A 15101-nucleotide genomic window follows, 5' to 3' on the forward strand; every position below is an offset into this window, starting at 1 on the left:
GCCTAGAGCTCGTGCTCCGCAACATGAGAAGCCCACGCACAGCAACGAAGAGTAGCCCCTGCTCAGCCCCCGCTCGCTGCAACTAAAGAAAGCCCGTGTGCAGCAACGAAGACCCAACGCAGCCAAAAGTAAATAAATAAATAAATAAATATTTAAAACGATGCTTTGCCGAAACCGTTTGGGGAGCTCCGGGCTTTTTAGTGCATGAGCCACCTGTCTCCTTGCAGGGCCCTGCAATAAACCTTTCTCTGCTCCCAACCTCAATGTTTTGGTTTGTTTGGCGTCACTGTGCGTTGGGCACACAAACTTGCGCACTAACACAGACACACCCCTCCTACACTTCACACCTCCCATATTGCCTCCAACTGCATGACCCCCATTGGCCTTAGAAATAAAAGTCAGTTATTTTACCAGCAAGAATGGGTTTATTCAGGAATGGCAGAGGAATTGCAATTTGGGACAAGGAAGCTATAGCGAAAGCCATAGGCAAATCCAACAAAGAAGGTTATTTTATAGAGAAAAGGGAGGACATTGGGAGGGGTCGTTTTGAAGGAAAGTCCATTGGAGAAACGTGAGAGTTCAGGGTGATGATGGTTTCTCATTGCCTGAGTTGCTCCGGTAGTGGATTTCTTGTAGGAGATGCAATGTACATCTTTTCTTGTTGGGACCTGTAATTGATGATTCTTTCCTGTCCATGATTCTTCTGTTGGGGTCTTTAACTGACAGTTCTTCCTGTAATTGATGACAAGTGGTACAGCATGAAAGCTCCCCCTTCAGACTCCATTTTAGTGAGGTTTCCTTTTATTAATTTTCACTCCCCTGACACCTCACACTGTACATGCCACACCATACTTCACACATAACACCCACACAGCATACACCCAATACCACCTGTCTCTCACACACATAACATTCACATAACTTGTACTTCACACATCCATCCAGTACAGCATCTTTTTTTTTTTTTTTTTTACAAATTAATTAATTTATTTATCTATTTTTGGCTGTGTTGGGTCTTCATTGCTGCACGCGGGATTTCTCTAGTTGCGGCGAGCGGGGGCTACTCTTCGCTGCAGTGCGTGGGCTTCTCATTGCGGTGGCTTCTCTTGTTGCAGACAACAGGCTCTAGGCGCTCGGGCTTCTGTAGTTGTGGCACATGGGCTTAGCTGCTCGCGGCATGTGGGATCATCCCGGACCAGGGCTCGAACCCATGTCCCCTGCATTGGCAGGTGGATTCTTAACCCCTGCGCCACCAGGGAAGTCCCCCCAGTACGGCATCTTGATGACCACCCACATCCCATCCCATCCCCCTCCTCTGCTACACTGATATCCTCTACACACACACCCCAACTCAGCCCACACTTCAAGTCCTCCAAGTAGACTCAGCCAAGGTCAAGACTGAAAGCACACAACCCCAGCAGGTGAGGCTGCTTCCCAAGGAACAAAGACTCTGGACTTGGCAGAGTGGACTCCAAGGACCTCCTAGCCCTGGGAACTCTTCATCCACTCTTTATAGTAAGGCTGGAAGCATAGAGATTGCACCAAAAGCCCTTCTGCAGCCTTGGTCCCTACCTGGGAGGCCCCTGCAAACTAGGGGTGACCGTGGGGGCCTGAAACCTCTCTCAAGGCTCCTTCTCCCTAAATCTTGTTCAGGAACTATAAGTGGTCCAGTCCCTGCCAAAGAAACAGGTCATGGGGTGGGAATTTGTGAAGCTTTGGAGTGTGGCTTTCTTCTGAGCAGGTCCCTGCACTGGAGGAGTTCTTAATCCAAATATTCTGTGTGCCCTCTGGCTCCTGGGACACAGTAGGCCCTTAATAAATGCCAAATAATAATAATAGCTAATGTTCCAGTGCCTACTATGCTACTGTCATGTGCTTTACATCTCATTTAAGATTCACTTAAGGTAGCTATCATTATTATCCCTATTCTACAGACCAGGAAACTGCAGCACAGAGAGTTTGAGTCACACAGCCAGAAAGGGTTGGAGCTGGCATTCAAACTCAGGTAGTCTGATTCCAGAGCACTGGGCTGGAGTTAGCACACCTCTGTTCCTCATCTTCTCCCAAGACTTCGCTGGGTAGCAGAGCTCACAGGAGTAGCTCCAGCCTCTGGCCCCTGAATCTCAGGACCTGGCACAGTCCTTCATTCACTCCTCCTTCCCCACTCATTTCCTGAGCTCCTGATCTCTGCCATCCCCCGGCTGGGTACCAGGGGCACAGAGAAGACCCAGACATGGATTCACCCTTGAGAAGGTAGGATGTTTTCACCAGGAGTGTCATGTTCAAATGATTCAGGCACAGGCAGGAGACCTACATGAATGAAGCAGCCTGGGTGAAAGGCAATAGGGAATGGTGGGAACTTTGGCGATATGGAAAGCTTACATTAGCTGAAGGGTAAGTTCGGGGTGTGAATCCTGAGCTAGATCTGGGATATTTATTTATTTTTTTATTTTGTTTCTGCCACATGGACTGTGTCCAAGATGGAAGCCCAAGGAAATGCTGAAGGTTCACTTCCCATCCCCCGCATTCCAAGCATACATTATGCAAATATAACAAGAGGCATCGCTTTCTTTCTTTTCTTTTTCGTAATAGATACTTGAGCTCAAAGCAGGACAGAATCTCCCTGGTGCTAGAAATAACAAGGAAATCAAAGCCACAACATTGAGAGGGCAGCGCATGGGAATGCTGGGATCCCTAGGATTGGAGTTTTAATGCCCCCATGGGGACAGAGGTTAAGGCTGAGTCCCCAGGAAGAGCAGAGAGCTGAAACTAAGCCCCATGCACAAAGCTGGGAGCTGAGAAAGGACTGTCTCTTCTGGGCACAGAAGACAGAGGGGAAAAAAATCCATCCACAGGCCTTGGGATGCAGTTTGGAAAAAGTCACCACAGGAAATCAGAATCCCCAGGGTCACCAGAGTATGGGCTTGTAGTCAGACCAAACCCCTAGGGCAAAAGCCTGCTCTGAATAAAATGGTCAGAAACCTGTGTAGCCTGTAAGACTGTGGCAGAAGCCAAAGCAAGCTGGCCCCAGAAGATGTGAGTGGGGCAAAGGACTCCTGCAGGAGAAACACAAAGAAACTCCTGCAGGAGAAACACCCCATTGTACAGATGATGATAATCACCTCCTCCCCAATGTTACTTTATAACTGGGAACACTGAAGGTCATTGAGCTTGAGTAAGTTGCCTAAAGTCAGCTAGCAACTGAAGTATTGAATTTCTCTGTGCCTCAGTCTTCTCAGCTCCAAGGTGATAATAATTTTAGCGTACCTTTTTCATAGAATTGTCATGAAGATGAAATGGGATGTTACTTGTAAAGTATTTATTAGAACAATGCCTGGCACATCATAATAGCATTAATACAGTTAAAGTAAGTTTTAAAGGTTCAGAGATAAAGAAGGAATAGAGTCTCAAAAACAAACACAGGACATTATGAAGAAAGAACAGGTGCGTTAAGAAAAGGAATTCTAGAAATAAAAATATAGGTACTGAAAAAGTCTAGGCAATCTTACAGAGAGCATTGAAACTTCTGGAGCAGGAGAGGGACTAGGTTTCAGATGCCAGTCCTGGGTTTCAGAAGAGCACTGGAGCTGGGGAGACCAGGCAGATGACACCAAGACTATCAATGACTGAGTCCACCTCTGCCTGAGACAGGCAGGAATTTGGGTGTGGTAGAGCTTGCTACATAATGGTTTCAGGGCCTGGAGACTTTTAGCTCTGAAGTCTTTGTGTTTGTGGTTTATATCATAGGCAGTTTACCAGGCAGTAGGCACAATGGCTAGAACAGCAGCCAGATTTCTGGATTCAGCTCTGTGAAGTGCTAAGTGCATGACTTGGCCTCTCTGACCCTTGGTTTTCCATCTACACAACTGCACCTAGGAAGGGAGAGTGTCAAGAATGATATAGGCTCTGGAATTAGATGGCCAGAGTTCAAGTTCTGACCCCAGCATTTATTATCTAGGTAAGCCTTGGGCATGTAATTTAGGGTCTCTGCCTCAGTCTCCTCATCTATGAAATAGGGTTGTTTGTGAAGATAAAATGAGCTAATATATATAAACATACACACACTTAAAGTATACATAAAATACTCTGATACAATCCTGGCACATAAGAGATGATTAGAAAGGTTAAATGCCTTCATTAATGTTAGAACATAGTAGATGCTCAATAAATGGCAGTGATGACTGCCAATTCCTGGATTGCTTCGTCTTCACTGGGCACCACGAATGCAACTGCTGAATGAACAATGATTGAATGACTGGCTGGCGGGAATGGCAGGCAAGTGAGGGAGATGAGTGCAGGCCAAGCCCCAGGCGGGGAAAAGGCCCTGTGGTTCCGGAGATGCAGTTCTCCCTCCTCCGCTGGATTCAAGAGGGGATGGGAATACATGCATCCTCACCTTCCCTTCCCCTCCCACACAAGGGCACTATGTCACAGGATTGGAAGAGCTCACTGAGTTTATTTGGGGAGTGCAAAGGGGGCCGAAGTTTCGCTTGTGTACACTGTGTGTGTACACAGATAACACGCATCCTGAGTAACACTGCTCCAGAGGCTGGCGCCATCTGCTGGGGGTCCCAGATTTCAGAGTCAGGTGTGGATCTCAGGGGCCTGAGGAGGCCCATGCTATGCAGAAGAAATGGTAATGGGGAGCAGGCCAGGAGCCAGCACCCCACTACCATCCCTATTCATCTCCCGTCTTCTTTCCCATCCCTGGAGGGCAGTTCCCAGCTCACCTGAAGGGAATCACCTAGTTGCTCCAGGTGCCCATGTGGCCCCCTCCTCGCCATGCTGGTTCTGGTCCATCGGGATTATCCATGTTCTCGTAAGAGTCTGCATCTGGTCAGGACCAGGAAGGAGTAAGATATAAGTGGAGCTGAAAGTCAGCCGGGAGGGAGGAAGCCTCAGAGGACAATGGGAGACAGCAGGAGAAGCACCCACCTTCTTCATGACTGGGACCAGGCTGGGCTTGAACAAAGCGGAGCTGGGGGGCTGCATACAGGATCCCTCTCATATCCTCATAAGACTGGGACCCTGCTTGGCCAGGGGATGGAGAGTTGGAAGCCTGGGAGCCATGCTGGGGGCTTGGGGAAGGGAAGTGCAGCCTAAGATACTGAGGGAGTCTTAGGGGCAGAGGAAAGTGGAAGGCTTGAACAATATTGTATTAGGAAGGAGTGACAGGGGTAGCATCAGGTTCTGGGCCCTTGTTTGTTGTAGGGTTTGATCACATGTGGTTAGATTATGGTCGTGGTCAGAGAAAAAGTGAAGAACGGAATTGGAAGGAGTCAAAGTCAGAGTTGTGTGGAGGTTGTAGAGACAGCTCAGGTCAAAGCTGAGGTCTGCATTGGGGCTGAGGTGAGCTGGAGGTCAAAGTCCAGGCTGGAACTGGATTGGGGTTGGGGCTGATGTTGATGATGAGGGATGGGGTGAATAGTGGGCGTCAGGATGGGCATTGGGGTCAGCGTTGAGGTTAGAGTTAGGAGTCAAATCTAAGGTCAGGATTGGGCTTGGGTTTGGGGTCAGAACCAAGGTCAAGGTCGGGCCTGACATTAGAGCCGAGGCCACATCAACCCAATCTGGACAAGACAGGCAGGTCCCAAGCACTTCTCACCAAGGGAGGTTGCCTCCCTGCTGGGGTCCCAGGCTGACCCATGGGGGCTCAGGAAGTCTGGAGAAGGAAGAGGGAAGTCACTCCCAGCCTTCGCGTCACACACACCACCACCACCACCCACCCCGCAGGAATGTGACCATCCTCACACACACCTGTTGTCCTGGCAACTGGCTGGGCCAGTTCTTCATCCTCATTCTCATAAGACTCAGCTGCTGCCGAAAAAAGAGAACTCCAGGGACCACTCTGGCCCTGTAGGGGATCCACAGCCCTGTGGGTTCTCCCAAGTCTATGAGGCCCCACGAGTACCCCAGATTACCATTGGAGAAGGAGTCTTCATCCTCAGGACCCAAGACCCCTTCCTCAGGGTTCTCATAGCCGCTGCCATCTGGTGGAGAAGGAGGGGGATCCAGGGAGGGCCCACAGCCCACCCGGCTGAGAAGGTGAGGATGAGGGAGGGCAGTCTTACCCTGGGAGAGCTGGTCCTGCCCAAGGTTGGAGTCGTTCTCGTAGAACTCGGAGCCCTCCTCACTGTCCGGCTCCTCATAGGCCTCCGCTTCCTCTTCTTCTGGGCCTGGGGTTTGGGGATGGGGGTGGGAACCGGGTCACGGCCCCCCTCCTCCAGGCCCCAGTCCACTATTCCCGCCACAGACCGCTCCAACACCTCCCATGTGAGTAACCACCCCCCTCGATCACCGGTTCCTGGTGGGCTCCGGGACCCCGCGGCTCTGGCCTCCTGGACGTCGCTGCGCGGATTTCCGTAGGACGGCACGGTGGCTCCCAGGCCCGCAGCCCACCGCAGGGCGCGTCCTGGCGGGTGAGAGGAGATGGGGGCGGTCAGGGCTACGGGCAGAGGATGCTTCAGGGCCTGCTGGAGGACTCCGGGTCTAGGTACCCAGCCTTGAGCCAGCGGGGCGGGATCTAAATCTAGAGGCGTGGCCTGAAGTCTCGGGCGAGGTTCTGGGGTCAGAACCGGACTTCAGGTCCCGAGTCTGGGGGCCGGGATACGAGTTCTGGGGGCGGGCCTTGGTCCTGGGGGCGGGGCTCAAGTCTGGGCGGGACTCCGCACCATGGGGCGGGCTCTTTTCTGAAGGCGGAGCTCCGAGCTCGGGAAGGCCTGGAGCTCAGGGGTCTAGAAGGATGAGGAAAATGGGTGGGGCTCTAGCTCTGGGTCAGGGACCTGGCGGTGCCTCCTACCCGTGCCTGAGTGGGGAGTGGAGAGGGAGAGCATGTTCCCGTACTGGTTCTGGGCCCCGTTTCCAGGGGGAGGCGTCACTTTGAAGAACCTGGCGGAGGAAGGGGAATTGCACTGTGAGGCCAGGCCTGGAGGGGACTGGAGGGGACACTCAAGATTCAGGCTAGACCCTCAGAGGTTAAAATGTGGTCACTTGTTATGAGCACCTCTGTTCTGCCACAGCCTACAGAGGGGTCTGCGATCACTCGAAGGAGGACTTCACAGAGGAGGTAGCTTTGGTGCTGGGCTTTGATGGTTGGGCAGTATTTCAACCATAGAGATGGAGAAAAGACACCCTGAGCAGAGGAAACAGCAAGTGCAAAGCATAAGGTGAAAGTGCAGGAGTGGGAGCCTGGAGGGCGCTGGCATCATTACCTTCTAGTGGGATCTGTCATTCGCTTTCTTTTCCTCCTCAGGATCAGGGCTGGTGGGAGTTAAGGGGAATGATCAGAGGAGGGACTCAAGAGTGAAGATTTGGGGGATGCTGGGAAAGTCACTTGGAGGAGATGGGATTTCAAATTCCAAAGAGCTCGGGTAGTTTGGGGGAGGGGGTAGAAAAGGAGTGGGGGCAGGATTCTGAGGTCTGTGGGGGAGGTGTGGGAGGAGAAACAGGTGGTTGTCAGACTGGCCAGTGTGGCCTCTCCTGAGGAGGGAGGGGTAAGTTTGGGAAGACCAGCTGGGGGACATGACTCACCTCTTCGAAGATGAAGAAAGCCCACCAGGGAACCCAGGCAGAAGATCAGATAAACTAAAGTCACAACAGGGACTATCCAGCAACCAGTCTCCAGTAGCCAATGCCATACTGCTAGGGGGAAGGAGCTATGAGTTGAAGACCCCGGGCTGGCATCTTGCTGTCCAGCCTCAAGACCTCAAAGGGCCATAAGTCTGGAGGGCCGGGGCAAGACACAGATCCTCAACATCCCAAGCTACAGGGAGGGCACTCCTCCCTCCCTCTGAGGACCCGGAGCCTGGCACGGGGCCTGGAGTGGCATCTGTTAAGCAAACCATGAACAAACTATGACTATAGTCAGACACAATGTTAGGATTAAGGGGAGCATAATGATCAGCTTCCTGCTGCAGTTAAGGACAGCCATGGTCAACGTAAAGGGCAGAGTTGAGTTCACAAGGTTAGAGGTGAGATGCGGCAATGTGCTGCTGAGGTCGAGTTTGGAGGGAAAGTTCAGGATGAGTTTGAGAATTGTGGTTGCAGTAGCATGGTAGGATTGAAAGAAGGGAGACAGAATGGGCAGAACATTATGGCCAATTTGATGGACAGGTGAGGAAAGGAAGGATGCCCAGGTTGCTGGCTTGGGCACATGGGCAGGTGGTAGTGTCCTTCACTTCTAGGGCCACCTAGAAGACTGTGCTTGAGGAAGATATCAAGTTTGATTTTGTACATGTTGAGCCTGCAATGTCCATGGGACATCAAATGGCAATGCCAGGAGTTGGTTGGGTGTGGGGTGTATGGAACTGAGTCACCAAGGCATGGTGGCCTAAGGAGCCATGGGAGTAAAGGAGGTCAAACAGGAAGAGTGTGTAATCAAGGGTGAGAGAGTGTAGACAGGGATAAGAAGAGGGCTCAAGGCTCCAACAGTGAGGAATGAGGGAGGAAGGAAGCCTCTCCCAAAGTTGATGGGAAGGAACAACCAGTGGTAAAAGACCCAGAAAAGTAATGTCTTGGAAGCAAGGGAGGAAAAAGTTGGGGTCAGTGTTCAGTGTAGAGGTTGGGGCTCGGGATGAGGCTGCTACTAGCCCTCAGGTTGGGGAACCAAGGTTGCCGTGCTTCCGGTTCTTCCCAGTAGCCCCACTCAGATGCCCCACAATTGGGAGAAACTCTACCTGACTGGGCAGTGACCTTCAGCTGCACCTGGGTGGTCACGTTGCCATGGTTACAATGATAGATGCCAGCATCTTGAGCTGTGGTCTCGGGCAGCAACAGAACAGCCTTTCCCCCGAGGGTGCCCATGACCCACATCTCTCTGAGTTGGGCATCCTCACTCAGGTTTAGGCTCAGCAATTTGATGCTAGGCTTCTTGGGACGCACATGGATCCAGGAGATGGGGCCTCTGGCCAATGAGGTACGGGATGCCCCACAGGACAGCGAGAGTGTGGAGCCAGGGGCCACAGTGAGGTCTGGGGCAAGGAGAGCCAAGGCGAGGAAAGTGTAGTCCTTGGGGGTCTTCTCCCCTGCACACCCTCCAGTTCCCAGTTACCATCCCCCCACTTCCTGGCATCTCCCCAGCACCTTACCATGGTTGTTGCTCTGGTTCAAAGTGCCGTTAGGTGGGGCACAGGCAGAGTCTGTGTGTAAGATCTCAGGGCGGTTCTTGGCCCACACATAGAGCTGGGACCTTGTGGGGTGACCAGAAGAGGGCCTGGGGCCCTCTGAGGACCTGTCCCCCAGGCCACAGCTTGGGTCATTTAGGTCTGAAGCATTCCACCGGAACAGTTCTCCTGGGAAGATACCCAGAACCAGATACAGAGACATCTAGGAGAGGCAGAGAGATACAGAGACCCAGAAAGGCAGAGGCAAAGACCCAGAGAGAGACAGAGAAACGGCGACTCAGAGAAAAGAGTGAAAGACAAATACAGAGCAGCGCAGTGTTGACGTCACGAAGCCACAGCAGTTTTTAGAAGCCACCTAAAACTGGCTCCCAGCTTGTCCCTCGGACCCTCCAGCCCCTCCCTCCAGATCCATTTCAGCTGCTGGATCTCCTCCATCTACGGTGGGCCTCCCTCTTCTCATCCAGCCCTCCCTGCCCCAGCCCGGACCTCACCGCTGCCCTTCACGCTGACCGTCCAGCCAGGCTGCCAGTCTTGCTCAGAAGAGGGGCCTGGCTGGCACAGGTAGAAGCCCCCCATCTGGTCGGAGACATTGAAGATGAACAGCAAGGTTCCCTGGGGCTCCTTCAGGGTGCCCAGGGGCCCTACATGGATGCCCAGGCCTGGTAACCCTAGGCTCAGCTCTAAGAAGGGTGTTGATTGGGAGCCCCGAAACCAGGCCAGCTGCTCAGGGGGACCATCTGAGAGACCTTCAAGGCATGGCAGCACAGCATTGCCTCCCTCTGTGGAGAGAGAGAAGGATGGGGGTGGGGAGTGAGGAGCCCCTAGCCCCCTTCACGCCTCACACTGGGTTATAAAGCCGACGACCCCACCAGCTGGGAGTGGATACGTCCTCAGAGTCCTTGCAGTCCTCCCCTGAATTTTACAAATAACAAAATGGAGGCTCAGAGAGGGTAAGTGACTTGCCCAGGGGCACCCAACCGGAGCCCAGGTTTCCAGCCCTTCCATCCATCTCTGCCCTCCGGACATACCTTTAGCCTCCAGTAGGTGTGTTTCCTGGGGCCCGACTCCCATGGGGGTAAGGAACAGGAGGAGGAAGAAGAGGAGGAGAGGAGGTGGCATGGTGGCCAAACTCCCCGGGACACCCAGCTTCGCCGCGCGGGGGATGCTGGGGCAGGCGGGGACCTGGTGGGCACTGAACCATGGACGTCTGTGGGGGAGGACGGGCAGTCCCCCCGGAGAGGAAGGGGTGGTCATGCCTCAGGCCCTTTCTCCATGCACCCCTCCAGAACCACAAAACTCGCCTCCTCCCCGCTACCGTGTTTTATTTTCATCACAGCACTTACCACCATGTGAGATGATCTTATTTGTATGTCTCCTTTCTTGATGGATTTCTGTTTCCCCACTAGAAAGCCCCTTGTGGCAGAGACTTTGTCCTGTTCACAACTGTACACACAGTGCCCTGGAACAGCGCTTGGCACGTTATAGTGTAGGCACCAAGGAATATTTGTTGAATGACTGGGTCCAGGCTCTCTCCTTCTCCCCCTCCTCCCTCCTTCAACCCCAGGCTCTTAGTTCATTTCCCTTCACACACACACACCCTTCATTCATTCAACCAACATCTCTTGGGCCTTTCTCCACCTCCGTACAACCAGCCCATCACACATACGGTGGGATCTGGCAGACCTGAGTTTGAATCCTCCACCTCCGCCACTTGGCTAAATGTCTTCATCTTTCTAAGCCTTAGTTTCTTTCTCTGTAAACTGGGGATAATAACCGTAGTCTCAAAATATTGTTTGTGCTCTCAGGTCCCTGGGGCCAGGACGACACCTCCACACTGTGACAGTGTATGGCCTGTTCTTAATTGCTGCTAATTCGATGATGACCCCTGTCCCCGTTTCCCCAAAGTATCAGCCAGGCCAGAGTGACGTGTTACAGATGAGTGAAAGAGGAGTCCCTGCTTCCCTCAGAGATAAAGGGAGCCGAGCTGCGGTGCTGCATTGGGCTTCTCAGCCTCCAAGATCTCCTCCCACTTCCAGAATCCAGACATAACTTTGCATGTTCCCCTTCCCCAGAGAAAAACAACTGTCAGAAGGGGAGACACACTGCCCCCTCGCCCTTCTTCACCTGAGATGGATCCTGGCTTTTCCTCATCCTGCTCTACAGTGCCCGGTAGACAAGTGCTATGTTGAATACAGACCTTGTTAAGACTTGTCCTGTAGCTTGGTATTACAGATGTGCTATCAGTGCAGTAAGGTGAAGGCTGTCTACCCAGAGAAATTCATAATTTATATAAGAAAATAAATTTCATAAATTAAAAAAATATATATTGTTTGTGGAGATTAAACAGGATGATATACATACGGCACTTGTAGCCCAGCACAGCACACAGCAAGCGCTCTCAGTTCATGAGAGACAGTGTCCATTAATAGCTAAGGGTTCAAGCCATTCTGCCACTGGGGCTCCTTTGCAGCGGTACTGAGGAATGACTGATGGTTAATGCCCCTTTGTCTCCCAGTTCTTCCCCAGGAAGCCCCTGCTTCAGTTATGGAAGGAACCCATTTAGAAGTGGGAAAATCGAGCCCTCCCCCGCCACCAAAGGCAGGGTGTTGCCTGAGATCACACACTGGGCTGGTGGTACAACTGGGCACCAGAACCCAGGCGTCCTGACTCTTCAATGTGTTCTTCTGCCACATACCCCTCCATGTCTCCTCTCTCTCTCTCTCTCTCTCCTCCCCCCCACCCCGCCCCACCCCCTCCATGTGAATCTCTGTGTCTGTCACTGCTGCAGTCACGGAAGGAAAAGGGCCAGGGACCCAGGAGACCTGCTTTCTCAGTTGCTGGTTCCCAGGCCCGTCTCACTGGGCTGTGGCTTCCTGTTTGCCTTAGGCAAACCCCAGGGGACCTTCCGGCTGGCAGGGCCCCCACCTCCCTTTGGGGGTGTTGGGGTGGCTGGGGTGGGGGGAAGAGAATGGAGCCGGTGAGGGGGCAGGACCCCATCTGCCTTTCCTTCAACAGAATCTCTCTCATCCCTTCACTAGCTTCCCAGCTGCCTCACAAGCAGAGCCTTCTTGCTAGAGCATGTCAGCTCCCTGCTTAGAACATTCCAGTGACTGTTATCTGCCTAAAATAAATATTCCAAAGGCCTGGGGGAGGCTGCCCGTGACTACATTTCCTACCTCAACTCTCCGCCACTCTGCCCCTGACTCAGGGCCTTTGCACTTGCTGCCCTTCTTCCTGGATCTACTCTTGGCTCTTTGCTCCACTGGCTCCTTTCCATTGCTCAACTCTCAGTTCAAACATTGCTTCCTCAGAGAGGCCTTTCCTGACACCCCAGGTACTTTGAAATTAACCTCACACGCCTGTTTTATTTCCTTCCCAGCATTTGCCCCAGTCCCAAAGTCTGCTTGTTTAGTTTTTAGTCTTCTCATTGGCCTCCTGCCCTAGATTATTCATTGTGCTACAACAGGGGTCTTTACTGCCTGGTTCACTGGCATCCAGTAGGTGCTCAATAAGTGTTTGTTGTATAAATGAAGGAAGTTAGTTATGGTTTCCGAAGGGGAAATGAACGTGGTTGGGGGGGATAAATTAGGAGTACGCAATTAACAGATACAAATTACTATACATAAAATAGATAAGCAACAAGGATTTAGTGTATAACACAGGAAACTATCTTCAATATCTTGTAATAACCTATAATGGAAAATAATCTGAAAAAAAAATATATATATATATACAACCGAATCACTCTGCCGTACACCTGAAACTAACATAATATTTTAAATCAACTAAATAAATAAATAAATAAATAAAAAGGGAAGGAAGTTAGGAAGAGTGACAGAAAACTTTCTTTTCTCTTTCCCCCACGTACTCAGTCACCAAAGCTAGTTCATTTTCTATCCTCAATATTTCTAGAGTCAATTTTCTCTTGTTTTGGACTCTTCTCAACCAGAACCATTTCAACAGCTTCTTTTGTGGGCTCTCTGTCCTCTACCTCCTTTACTTCCCACCCACATTCCTCACAGAGAGTGTTTCCTTGGAATCAGCCGTGTGCTTCCACTGCTCAACAGCCTTCAATGACTCCCAGGGTCTCGGGTTAAAATCCAAGCCTGATAGTTGACCGGAACCTTATTTACAGGCAACATTTCATGCCCTTCCCAAGAAACCAAGCCACATATACAGGGAGTCTGGATTTATTCTGAGGGCAAGAAGCTCTTGGGGATTTATAATCTAGGAGTTGACCTGGTCAGATTTGCATTTTCTAAAACTACCCAGGCTGCAGTGGGGTGGGGGAGGGGAGGGGGTTGGAGGGAGGCCAGAGAGATCAGTAAGGAAAGTGTTCATTCATTCATTCACCAAATATTTATTTACTACTGTTTATTTACCCGGCACTGTGCTAGGTGCTGGGAAAATAACAGGGTACAAGAAAGACAACGTTCTTAATCTCATGGAGCTCTGATTCAAGTCTTGGGGCCACAGAAGGCTAAAGGGGGTAATAAACAAGCTAACCAGTAAACAATTGGTTAACCAATTGTTAATAAACAATAAATAAGTTAACCAATAATCAATTTCAGGTGGTGAGAAGTCTCTACTGCGATCTAATGGTGGACAGGTGATAGAAGTGGCTACTTTAGACAGGGTGGTCAGGGAAGGCTTCACTGAGAAGGTGACTTCGGAGCCAAGACCTGGGGTGGGGAAAAGCTTGATGTGTTCAGGTAAGGTCATGTTTAGTTTTGTAAGAAACTGTCGTACCCTTTTCCACAGTAGCTATACCGTTTTTACATTCCCATCAGGAATACATGAGAAACTCAGTTTCTCCATCTATTCACCAGCATTTGGTATTATCACTTTTTAAATTTTAGCTGTCCTGGTAGGTGTGCAAATAGGAAATCTGCACTTCCCTAATGGCTAATGATGTTGGATATCTTCTTTCATGCACATATTTGCCATCTATGACATCAATGAAATGTCTATTCCTGTCCTTCGCCCATTTTTAAATGAGACATGACCTGTTTTACAAAGATCACTCTTAATTGCTTTGAGAATTAACTAACGGGGCCAAATGGCAACACAGGGGGAGCCTCTGGCAGCGTGGAAGTTCAGGAAAGAGATGATGGGGACTGCGGCTAGGTGGGGCTAGTGATGGTGGGACTGGGGCTAGGTGTCAGAGCTGAAGATGAAGAAAAAGGGACCCGTTCTGGAATATTCAGTCTTTTGGAGGTAGAGCTTACAGGACTTGCAGAAGGACACGAAGAACCAAGGACTTGCAGGCTTCTGGAATGTACTTTCCAGAGGGAGAAACGGGTTTGGGAGAAAGGGAATCAAGGCTCTAGACTGAAGTTTGAGTTACCTGTCACCGTCCAAGGGGAGAAGTCAGGTCGGCTGTTGGAGGGGAGAGGTCACAGATAATGAGAGCTTGACCTAGGGCAGCGGCCGACAGAGGAAAGGAGGGATTTGAGAGGCACTGGGAGGTGGAGGGAAGATTAGCAGGAAGCGGTGACCGGCTGAATATCAAAGTGGGGGTGGGGACATGGACGTTTCTGACTTCTACGACTGACTACGCGGGGACCCAGGCGCCCAGAAAAGTGAAGTCGACCCAGCAGCCCTGTCCCGAGGGACGCTCCACGAAAGCGGAGGTGCAGGGAGGCCAGACCACAATTCGCTGTAACGTGAGCCAAGCTCTGGCGGAAGGGCAGCCAGTGACCGATCAAAGGGGTCAGCTCCGGGGCTTGGGAGAGACCGCGAGAGCTTCGCCCTCCTTAGGCTGAGGCAGTGGGCGTCCCGGAGGAGGTGTAATTTGAGCAAAGCTTCCAAGGTCACGCGGAGACGCCCAAAGGCCTTTGACGAAAGAACTACTTCGGGGTTTGAAGGGCAGGAGTCCTTCTCGAGCACCGCTGCCCAACAAAGAAGGCGGGGAGGGGCGGGACCTGCGGCCGCGGCCGGGAGTCCACTCGGAAATCTTCGGCCGAGGCTCGGCCACCC

At 51.5% G+C, this 15101-nt stretch overlaps 1 protein-coding gene across 3 annotated transcripts; it reads right to left on the reverse strand.

The window, feature by feature from the left end:
- Positions 1-29: 29 nt before the first annotated feature.
- Positions 30-14507, reverse strand: CD19 (CD19 molecule). 3 transcript variants are annotated; one of them, XM_082359662.1, is made up of 17 exons: positions 11247-14507; positions 10151-10882; positions 9614-9901; positions 9087-9290; positions 8676-8969; positions 7531-7638; positions 7212-7260; positions 6800-6888; positions 6299-6412; positions 6072-6176; positions 5922-5990; positions 5758-5817; positions 5606-5662; positions 4936-5028; positions 4731-4833; positions 3757-4620; positions 30-1217 (listed from the first exon to the last, which is right to left on the reverse strand). In XM_082359662.1, the coding sequence occupies exons 2-15, from the start codon at positions 10374-10376 to the stop codon at positions 4745-4747; spliced, it is 1845 nt and encodes a 614-aa protein (XP_082215788.1). In that variant the 5' UTR covers positions 10377-10882; positions 11247-14507; the 3' UTR covers positions 30-1217; positions 3757-4620; positions 4731-4744. The 3 variants fall into 3 exon arrangements, with proteins under 3 accessions (XP_082215788.1, XP_082215787.1, XP_082215786.1); XM_082359661.1 differs by lacking the exon at positions 3757-4620 and having other exon boundaries at positions 30-732; positions 5922-6176; XM_082359660.1 differs by lacking the exon at positions 30-1217 and having other exon boundaries at positions 1224-4620; positions 5922-6176.
- Between the last annotated feature and the right edge of the window lie 594 nt (positions 14508-15101).

This window comes from Balaenoptera borealis, assembly GCF_965194805.1.
Source record: "Balaenoptera borealis genome assembly, chromosome: 16".
Classification (NCBI taxonomy): Eukaryota; Metazoa; Chordata; class Mammalia; order Artiodactyla; family Balaenopteridae; genus Balaenoptera; species Balaenoptera borealis.

Excerpts from the sequence above, each read along its gene's own strand:
- CD19 (XM_082359661.1), bottom strand. The coding sequence starts at position 10,376 with ATGACCACCCCTTCCTCTCCGGGGGGACTGCCCGTCCTCCCCCACAGA. Across the intron at positions 8,970-9,086 it reads GAACCAGAGCAACAACCATG|ACCTCACTGTGGCCCCTGGC; the intron begins GTAAGGTGCTGG and ends TCCTTGCCCCAG. Across the intron at positions 6,889-7,211 it reads ATGACAGATCCCACTAGAAG|GTTCTTCAAAGTGACGCCTC; the intron begins GTAATGATGCCA and ends TTCCTCCGCCAG.